Source organism: Eubalaena glacialis, chromosome 5 (genome assembly GCF_028564815.1).
Source record: "Eubalaena glacialis isolate mEubGla1 chromosome 5, mEubGla1.1.hap2.+ XY, whole genome shotgun sequence".
Classification (NCBI taxonomy): Eukaryota; Metazoa; Chordata; class Mammalia; order Artiodactyla; family Balaenidae; genus Eubalaena; species Eubalaena glacialis.
In genome coordinates, this window is record NC_083720.1 from 29,941,521 (window position 1) to 29,960,039 (window position 18,519).

The 18,519-nt window shown below is 37.5% G+C and overlaps 1 protein-coding gene across 1 annotated transcript in view; it reads right to left on the reverse strand.

Moving 5' to 3' along the window:
• The window catches only part of ENPEP (glutamyl aminopeptidase), a 104,539-nt gene that overhangs the window by 10,803 nt on the left and 75,217 nt on the right, over positions 1-18,519 (reverse strand). The window contains exons 12-17 of the mRNA XM_061192049.1: positions 9,675-9,811; positions 9,498-9,553; positions 2,527-2,677; positions 1,435-1,508; positions 1,219-1,323; positions 960-1,130 (exon numbers count right to left, since the gene is read on the reverse strand). Of these exons, the coding sequence (XP_061048032.1) occupies positions 960-1,130; positions 1,219-1,323; positions 1,435-1,508; positions 2,527-2,677; positions 9,498-9,553; positions 9,675-9,811 (694 nt within the window). The remainder of the gene's footprint in view (positions 1-959; positions 1,131-1,218; positions 1,324-1,434; positions 1,509-2,526; positions 2,678-9,497; positions 9,554-9,674; positions 9,812-18,519) is intronic.

Below are 18,519 nucleotides of genomic sequence, written 5' to 3' on the forward strand. Positions count from 1 at the left end.
CATTGTAATTTACTATTTATATTCTGCCTCTCCCAGGAACCTGTAAGTTTCTCAAGGATAGATTTCATTCTTGTTCATTTTTATTCCCACAATCTATATACCTGTACATAGAAAGGACATCTTAAGTGTTGTTTAAATGAATGAAGTAAATAACTCAGAAACCATAACTAAGCAAAAAATAAAAAAGGCAGAAGCTAGTTGATTTGCGACATAGATGTGGAGTGGGAGAACATTCATAGATGGGCTTCAAGCAGTCTTTGTACCTTCTGAGTGGAATGTAAATACCTTTTGGGTGTGTGTCTATGCATGTTGTGGCAGACACTCCTCTGCTGACAGAGACCAGTTTTGTTCTGGGCTTGGGTCAAAGTATCCTTGATCCTAGGGAAGGTAAACTACTACCCCATCCTCAGAGTATCATGATTGGCCCAAATCAGTCAAAGGAATTCAAGTTCATCCTAGTCAGCAAATGATCAAATGGTAGATCCAGAGTATAACCCAGAATGATCAAGGGTACCTAGTTCTGGATTATGTGGGGAAATGGAGATAACTGACCTCTTATCATAAAAGACAGAGCCTTGTGAGGAGGAGCTCTGTTGCTCCTGTCCTTCTTCCATTGAACGTATTTGTGTGAAGGCAAAATGCTTGGAGCTCTGGAAGTCATAAGACATCCAACATGTAGAGGATGGCAGAAAAGAAAGAGAAAGAGCCTAGGTCTTGGATGAAAATGTTGAACCACTGTACACAACCGGAAACTACCTACCTCCAGAATATTTTATATGAGATTACATGTCTTTATTTTTTAAGCAACTCTTACAGGGATATTTTGTTTCTTGCCAGGAAAATAATTATTTAATAGATTTTCTTGGAAACATATCATCCATAATTAGCATTTTAAAGAGACTGTGACATATAAATTATCAAGTACCATTCACGTAATTTTTTCAAAAGTTCCAGCTTACCTTGACAAAAGAGTAACATTCTTCACTGATGCTAATCCATACAATAGCTTTTCTTTTTCTTGAGCTAATGAAGTTTTCTGGTATTGCTGAAGAGTGTGGTTCCATGAAGTCTCATTGCCAGAGTTCTGCATTCCATACCGATATACCAGAAGCCTGAGATTTACAGGAAGACTAGAAGAAGAAACAGTGTTTCAGAGATTTTAATTCCTCATTTCTCAGTTTAAAGTCTTCCAGAAATGAAAACACGGTGAACAGTCACCTTACAGTCCCAGTTAGCCACTGCTGAAATAGCTGGGAAGCGTTGTTCAAGGCATCGCTGTCTCCCATCTTGCATGCGAGCCCTAATACAGAGGCACGGAGTAATCTAAGAAAAGAAATACACACAGAGCTGGGGCCTGGACCACTTTTCAACATGTCTTAACATACACAAACGAATATTAAATGCATATTAATCTTTAAAAAGGTAAAAAATAACTTTGTGAGGTGGTCTCCAGTATCATTCCATCCCAGAGAATCTGCAATGGGCTTCACTTGATCTCGGAAGTATTTCTGAAATAAAAGCACCATGCACAGTGAGTAATAATTTACTATTTAGCAACAGTCTCCCGTTTATTATAATCTACAGTTCCCTGTGGTAATCTTTTCCCCTACTAGCTCAGAGAACTTTCGGCCTGTCCTAGGAAAGGGATGTATTAAAGTTTTTATAACATTGCAATTTTACTTCAGTCCCGATCATAAGAACATCCTGGATCACTCTCTAATGTTTTATAGAACTTTGGGTAAGCCCCTTTTAACCTCCACTTCTTAGCTAACATTTGTAATAAATAGAATAACACCTGGCATACTTACCGCCCTAAGGAAGATTGCTCAAGTATCGATGAAATGATAACTAATATTTGTATATTGGCTTAGGATTTAAAAATGACATTTATATTATGTGATTCTCACTATTCCATTACCATAGGCAGCCAATTGCTGACATTCCTATCTTACAAAGGAAACAAAGACTCACAAATATGAAAGCATTTGTCCAAGTTCTTTCATAAAGAAAGTGGAAGAGCTAGAGATTGGAATCCAGAATTTGTTTAAAATTACAAGTGTCCTGCCTAAGTGCTGCAGAAATCACAAAGCCAAGAAAAGCATTTAGAATGACTATCTTATAATAAAATCTCAATGTGGAAATAATAGCAGTAAGAATAAGGAAAAATGATGTCATACTTTGATGAGAATAGATTCATTTTAACATAGATAAATCCATTAAAAATAGGATCTAGTTTGTATCTATGGTTTAAAATGTTGTTTATTTAAAATAAAATATTAACTATTCCTTCTAACACTAAAATACACCTTTAAGTGGTATACTGAACCAGAAATACTGATACATTTCAAGTTGAAAAAACAAATAGCATCTCTTTGATTTGATTAGTCAAGTCATTATAATTTCCGTTGACTTCACTTGGCAGGCAAGATATGCTTTTGTGTTTCCCAGGAGCTCCTTCTCTCAGAAATCTTCCTATTCTGCTAATGGCTAAACATCTCCTTTCATAAGATATAGCATTAACATTACCTCAATCATAGGGTATAGCTCTTTATCATCTTCAAACATGCTAATAATATAGGTTACAGCTGAAATGACTCTCTGCCATGGTAAATATTCCTCTTCCATTTTGAGATACTTGGTCAAGTTCAGAGCCTCCTTATAATTTAGAAGTTGAGCTCTAAGAAAGAAAAAAAAAGCCCACAGTAAATTAAAAACCATAGACTAGTTTCCTTCGACTGAAAGTACTAATATGGGGATCATAGACTTCAATGTTAATGAGAACCCTTCCATTAAACAATTAAGAAAATGCATTACTGTTAAGGCCCAATCAAAGAGGTTTGTTCACAATGATGTATTAGTGCTTTCATATGTTCAGTAATAAAGGGGAAGACAGAACATTAAGGTGTGCATTTGAAAAATTGCTATGGCAGAATTTTAGATAAAACAAAAGCCATTTAGCTATACAGTTAATATTGACAAATAGAAACTTTTAAATTTTAGGTACACGAGCTGATTGTAGTATACAAATGCACCTTTATAAGTGTATTGTATTGAATTTTTTTACATTTGATATGAATAGGAAATATAACAGTACTCGAGAATCATGAATGTTTAAAACATTCCAATTGAACTTATATTTCCCATAAAAACATCTCCCTTTTTTATACATTTCCCAATAATATTGATAAATAAAAATAGATTTTGTTTCTCAAAAAAATGTGACGTTACCATCGACATTTCAAAGTTTAAAGAGTTCAGTTTCTTCCTCCTTAGAAAAGATTTTAGAACCTTTTGAAATAATGTTCTCAGAAATCTGTTATGCCTCAAATTTCAGCCTAGGTTTTGGAAAGAATCTTAGATGGGAATCCTGTCTTTCCAAATTACATTTTGAAAGTTAAAATTAAAGAATAAACTTTAAATTATTGAGAAAGTAATACTGATGCATTGAGTGCTAGTATATTTGAAGTCATTTTTTGTGAATGGCAAATAATGTAACCATATCTTGATTTCTCCCCTGAGAGTTGATAAGAAGATAAACTGGTATTGGAGAGCTAGATAAGAATAAACACCTTTGGTATCATATGATTTGTACTAATGTGATATGATACAGAGTTTGTTTTCAGTTCAGAGAGCTGATTTCTCCTATTTTCTCAGTTCCTGATCTTATTTAGAAGAATTTATATTTTGGAGCATTCAGCCTGTCTTAATAAAAGTATAAATAATATTGAGAAATGGAGTGTTTCATTGAGAATGTTTGTTGAGTAAAAAAAAAAATTGTAGAAGTTTACGTTGACGTTTGAAACTTGAGAATTTTCTAATTTTAATGATTCTCTATTTTCCTGGGTGGATAGCGCAACAGTCAGTTGTGCAACAGTCCAGTCAGTATTTTCTTAGACTACTTAGGAAGAATAATTGTTGCTCTGAGGATCAAATTAACGAAGAGGCTAATGAAAGTTCAGGAAGAATGACAGGTAATTTGGTTAAAACCTAGTGGGCTGCACATTTATAGTAGGTGAAAAGATTAGAAGGAATGGGTCTTGGTTACAAAGGCCAAAAGAATTGGCTAAATTAGCATAAGTAGAAGTAAGGAAGTAATCCAATGATCCAAAGGTTAGAGGCCCTGATGAAATACTATATATTTAACTGTTGAAAAAATCAATATCCTATCCTAGTGCCTTGTTTTTTCAGCATACTTGATAGCTATGCAGTTGTTCCACTTTGGTATCACTTGTTTAAGTTTGAGTCACATGGTCAGAACACTGGACTGAGAGTGAATTTTTTGCTGGTTATTATAGAGATAATATTTCGAGAATTAAGTTGATGCACTTTTCATTTCCCACAAATCATGTTACTCTGTGGTATTTGATACTTCCGAGGAAGAGCAGTATCATTTAGAATCCTGATTCTCAAGTTTGCGCATGTATCAGTAACACCTGGAAGGTTTGTTAATCACATACCCTTGGGCCCTATCCCTAGAATTTCTGATTCAGCAGGTCTGGAGTAGGGCCTAAGAAGTTGCATTTCTCACAAGTTCCTAGGCAATGCTGATACTACTGGGACGACGAGTGAAAAATCTGTTTTTAGAACAAAGACATGTATAGTGCCCTTCCCTCCCAGACCCCCTTACAGTGCTGTGTTGGCTCATAGCTGCACCTTCCTCAGAGAATAGCCCTTGACCAAATACATCCATCTCACTTAAAAGGTTATGCTACCCCCACCCCTGGCCATTTAATTGTCTGATTCAGGAATGCAACAGGCCAGCCTGCTTCCCTCAAGTTGGATCCACTCTGTAGTACAATTCATGGATATGGCTTCCTACTGGAATCTGGCAAAGCTAGACTCCAGCTGAGACCATATTGTTGCTCAGCCTTTTTCCCTGCCCCATCCTGCTTCTTGCGCTCCCTATCTCACGAGAGTACTCTCTCAATAAACCGCCTATTCAGGAACCTCCATTTCAGACTCTGCTTTGAGGGAACTCAACCTAAGACAGCATTTTTACTCAGCTTTGAGTCTCAAACTCTGTTAAATCCGTAGACCAGCAGCAGCTCTGAAAGCCAGACTTGGTTGAGAATTTTCCTTGTTCAAAAATCTTCCATTTATAGTAAGAGTCCAACCTGAGGAACTTAAATCCTAGAATTGTCCTATGATCTATAGTGTGGAGAGGATGGAGGCTGTAACTTAAAGTTCTCACAAAATGCTGTAAAGAAGAAGAAGAAAACAAAGAGGTCTTTTGAGGGAATTCTTGCTCTCCTTTCTTGGACTGAGGTACCCAGAAGATTGGGGAATCTGGAACAAAAGGTTTGTTTTTGCTTCCTCCGGTGTGACCTGGAAAGACTGCACAGTCCTTCTCCAAGAAGCTCAAATTAAACATAGTGTCTTATCAAACATGGCTTTTGAATGGGACATTAGAAATGGTTGAGAGAGGTGGTTAGGTGGATAGAACTGACCCCATGGTCTCTCGTTCTTCAGCAGAGCCTTCAGATGGTGTGGAGACTTTTGAAAACTTCCCATGTGTCTGGTCTCTCGCTGTTAACTTACTAATTAAATTCAGATTTCTGGCTTAAAACAGTCTCTTTGCAATCAGCTGGATCCCTTTTGGAGTCTTTCCGCATTCCCCTACTTCTCCCTTCTTTAAAAGGCAGTCCTCGGTAGGGTGGGAAAAGTTGCTTATCTAGTTGTGTGTTGTGGTCTGGTCAGCTCTGTTAGCACCTGTAAAATGGTAAATCTGGTGTACCTAGAGGTCTGTAATCTCGGCGTGGCTGATGTTCACCTTGTGGTCTTTATTTGCTAACCTGGCCCTCACCTTGGATATCATTGGAGCCACTACACCTTGAAGCCTGACTGAAAGTCTGTTTGGATCATTAGCTTAGGGGGTCTTTGAAGCCATCCTTTCTGCCATTCTTCCCTTGCCTAGGAACTCCTGCTCCCTCCCATGTGCCTGCTAGCCAGCACTCTCTGCTTTCCCTTGTGCTGTTCCTCACCCACTCTCTTTGGCACACAGTGGGCTGCAGAGTGCCATATAAGCTACTGAAAAGGTAAAAAATCTGTAACAGGTAGACAAAAAAAGGATTTTTTCTGTCTCAGTTTTGGCAAGGCCTCCAAACCAAGCCCCTTAACTTACACTCCAAAGTAAGACGCAGACCCATCAAATCAGGACTGACATGGTTAGGAACAGGTTTTTGTGACCCTTAGCTGATAGCCCACTACCAGCCTGCGAAAGAGATTGGAGCGGCCAAGGGGGAGAGGGAGACATTTTAGAAGAGGGCTTTTGGAGGATTCTGTCGGTGTGCTGTGAAGGCTGTCCTCCCACAGGGGACAGCAGGGTGTAGGATGCTTTTCCCCTCACATGAAGCCTAGAAAAGGGGCTTTAATGGAACCACTTGAAGAGTTTTATCTGTGTGCCCTGGAGCTTGGGGGCACAGTGGTCTGGTGTCTGATACCCCAAGAAATCTAAAGGGTGAGAGACTATGGTTGCTACTGCTCTGACATCAGAGTGAAGAGATAGGACTGCATGAGGTTGCCCATTCTTCCAGACTTTGTCAGGGGAAAGGGTATAGGAATACATCCTACAGACCAGATGTGGTTCAGAGGTTTTCACTTCCTCACCTCAAGGAACTGCAGGAGGAAGACCCTTGGCCATGGAATGTGTGTGGATGGTGCCTATTCCACGAAAGCACCACACAAGGAAAAGGATCAGTGTTAAACATCTACAAAGTTCAGAGAGGACCAAAAGTAGACAGCATGTCAGGATCTTTCTTCCCTTCATCTGCTCTCCTTCTCCTCTCCTTGCCTTAACACTCTGGAGGAATCAGAGGCAGCATGGTGAGAAGTAGAAGTCCCATGCAGCAAAACGGAGAGGAAATTAAGTGCTTTGTTCCCATTGCAGGGGGCTGGCCTGAAACTAGCCTGAGCTGGAGGCTGGGAGGAACTTTAAATGAAGTTGAACATTTGAGGGTTTTACTGGGCAGGGCATATAGTTGGAGTCTGTTGTGGGGACTCAGAAGTGACTGGGTGAATTTTTACTCCTTATCTTCAACAAATGTGCCCAGCTGGATATTCCATCCAGGGCAGTAAGAGTACTAGCTCCTCAAATCTGGGGGCAGGGGTATCAAGAATATTTTTGTTTTTAGATCCGCCCTTTTAGTCTTGCTGATGAAACAATAGTTCCATTTCTTTTTGAATACCAGAGTAGAACTGTGTAAATTCTAATCCAACCACATGCACTTACCTATCCAACTACGCATTTCTGCTTTTCTCCAAAGTTTCAGAGTGATCTGGACCTGACTAACCAACACAGGTGGGGTCTGTTTCTCTTTGAGTCCCTTTTACCTCATGCATTACAGAAGGAAATTGGGTGATAACTCAATAGCTCAGGCGATATTTCAGGTGATAGCTAAGGTATTTTCTGCATTGGTTGCTGTGTGATTCTACACGTTTCTTGGCTTTCAAATTTGTTTCACTTTCTACCTTTCTGAAGCTCTTCAAAATTTTATGGGCTATGGCCAAGGAGCTGAGCAAATGCGAGAAAGTCGTTCAATTGTGTGAGTTATCTGCTTTGTACACAGTTCCTCAGAGAAAGCTCTTTAAGAAGCTTTCACTTCTTAAAGCAAAAGAACTGTCTGCATTGTGTTGGGATGGAAATTAAACTATAAGGTTATTACAGCTCTGTGTAATTTCTAACAGCCAAGATTCTAAGCTTTGGAAAAGATCACAATGTATTCACAGGAGAGTTTTCCTGAAAAAAAAAACCTAAATGGTCCTATTATGTTTTAAAATGTTTATTTTTTAATTTTTCGACCGCACCACATAGCTTTCGGGCTCTTAGTTCCTCGGCCAGGGATTGAACCCATGCCCTCCACAGTGAAAGCGCAGAGTCCTAATTACTGGACCTCCAGGGAATTCCCTAAAATGTTGATCATTTTCTTTCACCACTTAATTTCCCCAGTCTACACGTACCGGGTACAGAGTAGGTGCTCAATAAATATTTATTAAATGAGTGATTGACATACCATAGCGTAATGAAAATAATTAATCTGTTACATATCCACGAGATTAAACTGGGAGAGTCACCAAAGAGAATCAAGTTGTCTATTACCTACAAAGGGAATCTAGATTGCAAATTCATAAGAGCTTTTCTAAATGCTTCTTTGCTGCTACTAAACAATGGTGGATGCTTTTTCATCAAGTAATACAATCTACTGAGCACTTCCTAAAGACCAGACAATGTTTGGTGTCCTTTATGTGCATTATTTCATTTGTTCCTCACGAGAGTCTTATAACGTCATCTCCATTTTACTAACAATGAAATTGAAGCAGAGACAGGTTAAGAAACTTTCTCAAGGTTATTCAGAACCAGGATTTTAACCTGGTTTGAGAGCTTGTTTTTTAACCCTATAAATTCCCTCCTTAAAAATGTCACAAATGTTTTCTGACTTCCAGTATACTATCTAGGGAGTCCATGTAAAATAGTTCTCCCATGCCTTTAGTGATGCTCTACTATCCTTCCAGCCGTGTATTCAGCTCATATTTAATGAACATCTACTAGGGGCCGGGCACAGTCAGGAGCTGGGGATAAAATGAATAGGAACATGATCTAGGTGCCTACCTTTGTGAAACTTGCAGTTTGGTGGGTGAGATGGATAATTAATAAGCAATGACAATATAATATTATCGGAAATGCAGGACCCCATAAAAGGGACACCTAACCCAGACAAAGGGGCCATGAGGCTTCCTGAGGAACTAGCATCTCATTCTCAGTACCTTGCTTGTGTCTAAAATGAGGCCACTACAAAGCCAGCAAAGCTTTGCTAGCTTTGCTAGCTTTGCTAGCTCCTACAAAAGTGCCAGAAATTCAAAAAATACTTGTTGAATTACTAGTGTTAGACTACCTGAGAAAAATATCTCAAAGGTACTGTGGTTACTACTCTTACATTACCCCAATCTATGTTGATTATTTTTTTCAAAGTGTAGGTTGTTTTTTTTCTAAGTGTAAGTTACCTTCAGGCCATGAGAAAAAAATTCAAATTTCCTAAACAGTACCTTAATTCAATCCTAGGGCGCCATGTCTCATACTTCTTACCCCAGTGACCTGAATAAGATTTGACAACTCTAACCATAAAATCTTACAATGGGCTTGGGCTCACAGAGATGAGTTAATGAAACACACTGTTTGTCTTTTTAATAAATCAAATTATGACAGTACATTTTTGCGCATTTGCAAGTGTCACTGCTAATTAGCTCAAGGACTCTGATTAGACAAACCCTACCTAAAGTCAATAGGGTAGGTGAGTTTTTGTGTATGTTAAGAGTTGATATCACTATTTTAGCTATAAGGCTCAGATTAGTTTTTTAAAAAAAGTTATGAAAAAATAATGTCGTAAATAGTGGCTTCGGATATTTTAAACTATAAATTAGTACTTTGTGGTAATTCATTTTTAAAAAGATTTATGACAAGATCCACAGTATTTTAAACAATTGAATCTCATTCCAAAACCCACCTTGCCAAGGCAAAAGCGTCATCAATAAGACTTGCACGATCAGCAGAAGAAAAGTACTGGGAAGAGAAAGAAAAAAGGTAAGAAACATAAATCTTAAAACGTGTTGCAAAATTAATGTCATTATGATGCTGTTCTTAGAACAAAAAGAAAACAATTCACAACCATTGCTATTCTTACCTTGTGGCTGAGGGAAAGATTGGTAGCTATCCATTCCCAAGTTGATACTTCATAATTTACACGATAAAACCCAATATGGTCTGGGTTTATTTTGAGAAAAGTGTTTCCACTAGGATTAGGAGAGTTCAAAGTGATTCCTGTGGTAGTAAATAAACACTAATGAGAAACATGTTTGCACATACTGTAAACACAGAGAAATTAGACCCAGAGGGTAAAAAGAAAAGAAATATTAGCTCAAGGAGTCAAGTTTGATTTGGATCCAAAGCCCCAAAGCCTAATTCTTATTTAGTTGCCTAACTTTAACATGTCATTGTAGTGCGTGAGCTGAAAAAGAAATAAGTAATGTAAATAAGTGTCCTGTAATTTGTGACTTATTATTATTTCTTACTGGCAGAAGCTTGTCATATGGGTGAAATAATTCTGTGCTTGTCAATCCTTCAATAAGTAAAACAATGCTTAAAGACAGAGAAGTCCATGCCCTTTGGGGGTAATCCATATATTCTTATTAATCATGATAGATTAACTACACAAAGAATATTCACTGGGGCAGCCTGGGGAGGGGATAAAAATGTAAACATTTAAAAGAATACTTTGTTTATTAAAATCAACATTCAAATTGATGGAAATGGTGATTGCTAAGCAGAGCAATGATTTGAGGGTCAGTAATGCTCTTAAAATGTCAAGAAGGCTTGCAATAGGACTAAAATCCAAATACAGCATTCTTGATTTTGTAGTCCATTTCATGCTCGTTCTCCCAATTTTATTTATCTTTGTAAAGTCATCTGCTTCCTTATTTCAATTGATTACATCAATGTTTTTTCATCAGTGGATTTACCAAATTAACTTTCTGAAGTAGCATTCAGAATTTACATAGGGCTCTAGGATATAGATTTTGGAAGTTCAACATTGAGGAACAAAGACTTATGTTTTAAGTAAAAACTACTCACTTAAAATAATAGTTATGCTCTGACATGACCAGTGTTTGTTAGCATTAGCTAACGAACATTAGGATGTTCATTAGCATCCTGTACTTTTATACTTATATACTCTTTTGTTTGTGTGGACAATATGCAATTTAAATAATGATGTGGGAATACTTAGTATATTTAAATAATTTCAAATAGTTTAATGTAGTGATAATGTGGGATGTGATATTGGAAAATAGGAGATGAGGCTGGAAGTAAAAGTGAGGCCTCAGTGTGAAGAGCCACAAGCTGTGTTAAGAAGTCCATCTTCTTTTTTTAAAAAATTATTTATTTATATTTATTTTGGCTGCGTTGGGTCTTTTGTTGCTGCATACGGGCTTTCTCTAGGTCTTTTGTTGCTGGGTACGGGCTTTCTCTAGTTGTGGTGAGCGGGGGCCACTCTTCTTTGCGGTGCGCAGGCTTCTCATTGCGATGGCTTCTCTTGTTGCAGAGCATGGGCTCTAGGCACATGGGCTTCAGTAGTTGTGGCACGTGGGCTCAGTAGTTGTGGCTCACGGGCTTAGTTGCTCCGCGGCATGTGGGATCTTCCCGGAGCAGGGCTCGAACCTGTGTCCCCTGAATTGGCAGGCAGATTCTTAACCACTGCACCACCAGGGAAACCCAAGAAGTCCATCTTCTGAGAGATGGTAAGAATAGAGAAGATTTTTAAGCAGGGAAATAGTATGCTCCAGCCTGTTTCTAGAAAGATAATTTTGGTGGTGGTATGGGAAGGAGATATTGGAAGGAGATTCTAGAGTCTATTGTAATAATCTAGGGCAAGAGAGAATGAGGGCTTACACTAATGTGGAGATGATGAAAATAGGTGATGTGTTCAAGAGACACATCACTGGTAAAATCAGCACCGTCCTTTTTCTGAGTTGATGAGGACAGTTAGAGGAGGGAAAAATAGCTTGCATGATTGGATGAATAATGGTGTTGCCCTTACAGAATAGGGGAAGATGAGTCAGTTTGGGAGGAAAGATGATTTAAATTTTGGAAGCATTCGCAAGGTTTGGAAGATATCCAGGACACAGTAGTTTTCTGTAATATATAAGTAAACTCTGCAACAAGACAATAAGTTTCTTTAGGAACGTTCAGAGTAGGTTCTTGACAAATTGTAAACCTTTACCTCACTCATGTAGTATTTATCTTCTTTGTCATTCTCCCATGGACAGGTTGTTGAAAGGAAGCTAATCTTTTGGCAGCCATACACTTTGAATGTTTGTATCAGGAGGAGAGCCTCTTGCTTAAGCACAGAGCCATATGTTATAGGAGAAAGAGCATGAACTTTCCAGTCTGAGAGACTGAGGATAAAATCATTGCTCTATGACTTACTAGCTGTGTGATCTTGGCCAAATCACTTGACCTCTCTGTGTCTCAGTTCATCATGAGGGAAGTAGGGATAAAAATCCCTCACAGGGCTGTTGTGAAGATTAAATAAAATAACATAGGTAAAGTGTTGGTCACATAGTTATGTGTCCAACAGATGGTAGCTATCCCCATTATTATGAAAGGGGATATGCCGCCAGTTCTATAAATAGCAAAGCAAGTATAAATAACATTGAGAAGCTCCTGGCAATCCATCCAAATACTGCAGTATTTTAGTGTGCTTTATGTACACCTAGTTAAGCCTGTCTAGAGTTACAGTGATTTTTCTCACTTTATAGATGAGGAAGCTGAGATCCAGGAAGTCAGTAGTTACCAGACTTTCCAAGTTCATGCTACTCTTGGAACAGTTGTCAACAACAAAATACTGTTGGGTTGTTTAGTTACATAATGAAGTAAATAGGACTAAAATATTGATGCCTATTCCAGGTGGTGCATAGAAGTAAGGGTGTATGTTTCATTCTGTTTCTCCAATTACTATTAAGAATTTTCTGATTATAACAGTAGTATGTGTTCTTTAGGCTCCAAATATGTATTTGGAAAATACAAAAAGAGTATAATGAAGAATACAGAAATTACCCACCACCAGTTGACATGTTTTTATCTTGTGTGCGTGTATGTATCTTCCATATATATGTACATACGAACACACAATACACATAATGGAACCTTACTGGGTTTATTATTATTAATCCTTTTCATTTGAAATTATATTGTAAGCACTTTGCAATTTCATTTTCTATATATGAAGATTTAAATTTAATGGCCACATAGTACTCTATCATTCAGTTTATAAATTGTTTTGTGCTATTTCTTGCTAGTTTTACACATAAAAGTAGTGAACGAATTCTTTCTGGGTAGGGGCTCTTTCTAGAAAAATTTTTTCCTTCTATTATTTGTCTGATAATTATCTTTTCAAAATTTCATCCAGAGGCTAGTTTCAACTCAGATTTCAATAACATAGCATGCATAATAGTTCTCTAATAGACTATTTTATATAAATAATTATAACAAGCTTCAGTCAACTAGACAGCTTGTGACAGCCTGAAATTTCTAGAGAAGGAAACATTTTTCTTTGGTGACATAAATACTGTGTTGCATCGACCCTTTAGGCAAGTTATTTTTCTGTGTAAAATGACAGTTTATATCTATCTTATTAAATTTGTGTATCAGTTAGTAGTAAAACAGCTGAAATACACAAGAGTAGTATTTTTTGACTAATTACAAATTATATTTGGGGACCTAAAAATTTCAAGTAGGACGCACTATCAGAATTTGGGGAGACTTCCCTGGCAGTCCAGTGGTTAAGACTTCACCTTCCAATGCAGGGGGTGCGGGTTCGATCCCTGGTCAGGGAGCTAAGATCCCACATGCCTTGTGGCAAAAAAACCAACACATAAAACAGAAATAATAACAATAACAAATTCAATAAAGACTTTAAAAATGTCCCACATCAAAAATATCTTTAAAAAATTCCACTAGTATTCTGACTAGTTACAGTTAAAAAAAAAAAGAATTTGGGGTCAAGGAAGAAAAGTTCAATCTCTGAAACGAAGACTAACATGATCCATTGTAAAAATGGATTGGTTATCCATTTGTGACAATGTTTTCAACAAATTACTTATTCAAGGAAATATTAATGATTGTGTTAGTAATAATTATGGAGTCCCATCTAAATCTCAGCAAGTAGCCTAGAGAATCTCCCTGAAAAGAAAGATGTAGGATTAATATGTAATATATAATAAGTAGGAATCGGGAAAAAATGCAATCTGACTATCGTGATGAAGGATTATCATAGGCAATGGTTTTGGTGATTGCGAAGAAATAATTGCAAAGGAGAGTTGGATAGTGAAGATCTGTTGATGTGTCCCTAGTCTGCCTAGGAAAGCAGGTGCCCAACTTAGCTGGTACATGTGTTCCAGATCATTTGACAGATCTGCTCTTATAGAGAACAGTGTATATGGAGAAACCTGTTGGTTGTTTACCATACTGTTCCCTTTTCCTCCTGGGTACACAGCTAGACTATATACATTAGCCTCCCTTGCAGTTAGGTGGCGACATATGATTGACACCGAGACATAAAGTGTGGGGAGAAATAATAGATGCATTTCTAGGTCTGGTCTCTCCATTATCTTCCTCTGAATTCTGATCAGATGCAAAAGATTCAGCAGAGAATTATTTAAAAAGGATAACCAACAAGGACCGACTATAAAGCACAGGGAACTCTGCTCAATGTTATGTGGCAGCCTGAATGGGAGGGGAGTCTGGGGGAGAATGGATACATGTATATGTATGGCTGAGTTACTTTGCTGTGCACCTGAAACGATTGCAACATTGTTAATTGGCTATAATCCAATATAAAATAAAAAGTTTAAAAAAAAAAAAGAAAAAAAGATCCAGCAGAGAAGTCCAAGATTGGGTCGAGGGGAGGGAGGAGGTGGAGCCATGAGAAAGAAAAAGCCAGGAATTCTAAGTCATTATCTGAGAGTGAGCTACCTAGGAGAGATGGTAGGTCAGGAACACCTCCATTGGAGTGTTGCATGAATAAGAAGTTTTTATTGCATGAAGCCACTCCTGATAGCCCCTCAATGCAATAATTAGACTCCCCTAGTTAATGCAGTATATATACAAAACAATCACAGCTTATGACATCTTTAAAATAATTAATATGCCCCAACTCTCTATTTACCCTTATTAAGTAAATTTTCTTCCTGGAAGAGATATCTAATTAGCTGAAGTGAATATTCTGTTTCACCTTGGCCAGTATGTTTTTATTTGTGTAAATTAACAAATTAGCATTCTTATATGTATGGTTCACATGAATAAGATTTCTGAGACTTGGTTGACCAGGGCTGGATTAAACAAACTGAGCTTCTGAATCTGCAAAACGGAATCCATAATGATTCAATCAAAATTCAAACATTCCATGAGGCTCAGTTTGGAGGAATGAAGAAAGTTTCTCTCTCTCTCCTCCCCGCCCTATTTGCCATTAAATTAAAAAATATATGCCTATCATTATTTTGATATGAAATATTTAAATATAACTACCATCAAATTTTAGTAATATCTTATTTATATGATAGTCAGAATTTGGTTATCTAAACCATCCAGAATGCATCCTCAATCTGAAAGAGTTATGAAAACAGTCATCACAAAATCTATTCCACCTCCTATGCCCTAAACTATCTTTTAGACCCTATGTGCTTATGAATCCCTATTTTAATTTTATTTTAATTTATTTATTTTTTTATAAATATTTTTTAAAGCAATTAAAAATTTTTTTTTCTTTTTAATTAATGAATTTATTTTTTGGCTGTGTTGGGTCTTCGTTGCAGCGCATGGGCTTTCTCTATTTGCAGCGACTGGGGGCTACTCTTCATTGCAGTGCACAGGCTTCTCATTGCGGTGGCTTCTCTTTGTTGTGGATCACAGGCTCTAGGCGTGCCGGCTTCAGTAGTTGTGGCTCGTGGGCTCAGTAGTTGTGGCTTGCGGGCTCTAGAGTGCAGGCTCAGTAGTTGTGGCGCACGGGCTTAGTTGCTCTGCAGCATGTGGGATCTTCCCGGAGCAGGGATTGAACCCATGTCCCCTGCATTGGCAGGCAGATTCTTAACCACTGTGCCACCGGGGAAGTCCCAAATCCCTATTTTTAAATACTATGTTTTAGCAAGATTGGTTGTCTGATATCATGTGATAATCTACAAGTCTTCTAAATGTTAGAAAGCAGCAGATTAAAAACAAAAAGGTGGTATACTACTAAATGTAGATGCACTGACAATAGCCAAAATAGTAGCTGATGCTAAAGATAGAGGCATTACTATACACAGTCAGCCTCTAGAAGCACAGCAGTCTGCAGGCAAACAAACCTTCATTAAGCAAGGACTTCCTGAACTCTTAGCAACTCTTAGGATACACACAGAACCTTGTTGGGAATAGGGGAGCAGGAGACAAGGAGTATGATGTGTAATTCGTATCTTCAAAGAGCTTATAATTTACTTTAAAAAGAAAAGACAAAGCATATGAATCTTAAATAACCATGCTGCTGCTTAAAATCTAAGGAATAATACTAAGAATAAGGATTGATGAAACTAATAGCATAAAATATACTCTCAACAATGAGAGGAGAGATTATTCAGGGTAGGTTAGAATAGCCAGAGAAGCATCTGAGGTGGAGATCCTCTTCTATTGTTATAAAGTACCTGTTTAATTGTTTTCATGTTTAAAATATCGTGTGTGACACAAATGTAAATAAACGACCTTAGGGGAAGTCCCACTCTTGCCTGGGAAATTTCTAACTGATGAATCACCAAAGAAACCGAGAAGAGGGAGGTGGGGCTGGTAACCTGAGCTGATTGCCCATTCAGTACACTCAGGACATGTTGTCATCTGTGCTCTGAGCTGAGAGCTGAGGATGTCCCCAAACAGGAAACAGGAACTTATTGCATAGCCTAAAAATGGAGCAGGCACTTTGAAGTAGGAAGAGATGTCTAGTTTGCTTCTGGCTAAGTGACCAGTCATGATTCTGAAGTTGCAGATAAAGATAGGTTTGTCATCAGAGCTCTGTGAACATTAGAGCCACTTCATTCATTCATTCATTCAATAAACAGTTACTAGGTACCTGCTGGAGATATAGAACAACCCCACAACAACAAAAAATAAGCTCCATTTCTTAAGGAATATTCTACAGAGAGGGGAGAGACAGATAAAGTCAATAGTTACAGCAAAAAATGTCTTAAATGTAATGACAGAGGGATAGAGGTTGCCCTAAGAGCCCTTTGCTTTCTCACTTTCATACTAGCATTTTCTGTCTGTAGCACTATTTCAGTCTACACTCAGTCAATCCTGTCATCCACTTAAACTCTACCTTTAGCGCCCCCCTAACTCTCAGACTAGATGTCCCTTTCTTTAGTAACTTTCCTCAACCCCTAAATCTCCGCTGGTGCTTCTCCTGCGAGTGCCTTTGGCTGTTACCACACCAGGCCCTTACGACATGGTATTATGTTTGCCTGACTCGTCCACACCCTCCCTAGACAGTAAGTACCACAAGGTAAGGATTGTGGGTCCCCCCCCCAGCATTATCTCCATACCTATCCCTGTGTTTGGCCCATAAGTTAGTTCTCAGTAAATACTTGTTTGAAAGAATTAATTAATGAAATTAATTATTTAATTCATTATTCAAATATTCTGTCTAATAAGTACATAATACATACAAGAAGAATGTTTATTGTTAACTCCGGAAATCTATTTTACAAAGCACTTGAATAAGCTTTAGTTATCTGGAAAATTTACTTTTGTGGAAACCTCATTTCATGAAAATGCTAGGTACATTGTGTTAGTGTATATAAATTACTCATGCTTTTAAATTTGTAAACAGCAAATCAAGCCGCTTCCCAGACATTCCCCCAACCCTCAGTTAACCAATGGTGACCAATGGGGAAAATATGTAGTAATATTTAAACCAGATCCACTGAAAACCTCCCAAGGGAATCCTAGCCTCATTATGCCTTTTATCGGTGCTATTGCACATTTTTTAAACTTTTTTTTCTGTCTTCTCCATTTTCCTTTGGCTTGAGTAATGTACTTGAGTAAGAAAATGGTCAGACGACGGCTCACAAAAGATAGAGCTTGGTACTCAAACACAAAATTATCCTATATAAAATACTAAGACAAAATGGCATTGATCTGGGTATTCTAGAAGAATTCAAGAGAAATTGCCTAAATGACCAAAAGAAAGTTTTGTTGTAAAGGCAACAGAAAGGGGTCTTACCTCGACTATAGCAAAGCTGGTAGAGTTTATAGTAAAAATTAACACTCACAAAATAATTTATAGTAAAAGTAAAAACCCAAAGCTGAAAAAACTATATCAGAGCCACATAAAACCTTGTACACAAATGTTTATAGCAATATTATTCATAACAGCCAAAAGGCAGAAACAATTCATATGCCCATCAACTGATGAACAGATAAACAAAAGGTAGTATCAATATGATACTACCTTTGTAATATCAATATGATATTACAAAAGGTAATATCAGTATGATGTGAATATAATTTGGCAATAAAAAAGAATGAAGTACTGATACATGCTATGACATGGATGAACTTGAAAATATTATGTTAGGTGAAAGAAGCTATCACAAAATGCTGCATGTATCGTTCCATTTATATGAAATGTCCAAAATAGCCAAATCTATGCAGACAGAAAGTAGATTAGTGGTTGCTTAGGGCTGGGGTTATAGGAGAATAGAGGAGTTGATAGCTAAAGGGTATGGAGTTTCTTTTTGAGGTGATTGAAATGCTCTAAAATTTACTGTGATGATGGTTACAAGTGTCTGTGAATGTAATAAAAACCATTGGATTGCACACTTTAATTGGGGGAATTTCCTAGTATGTGAATTATATCTCAATAAAGTTGTTTTTTAAAAAAATCTACTGGAAATAGTGTAAAAACTTACTTGCCAGAGGAAATTAATTACTATTTTAGAATATCTTACAGG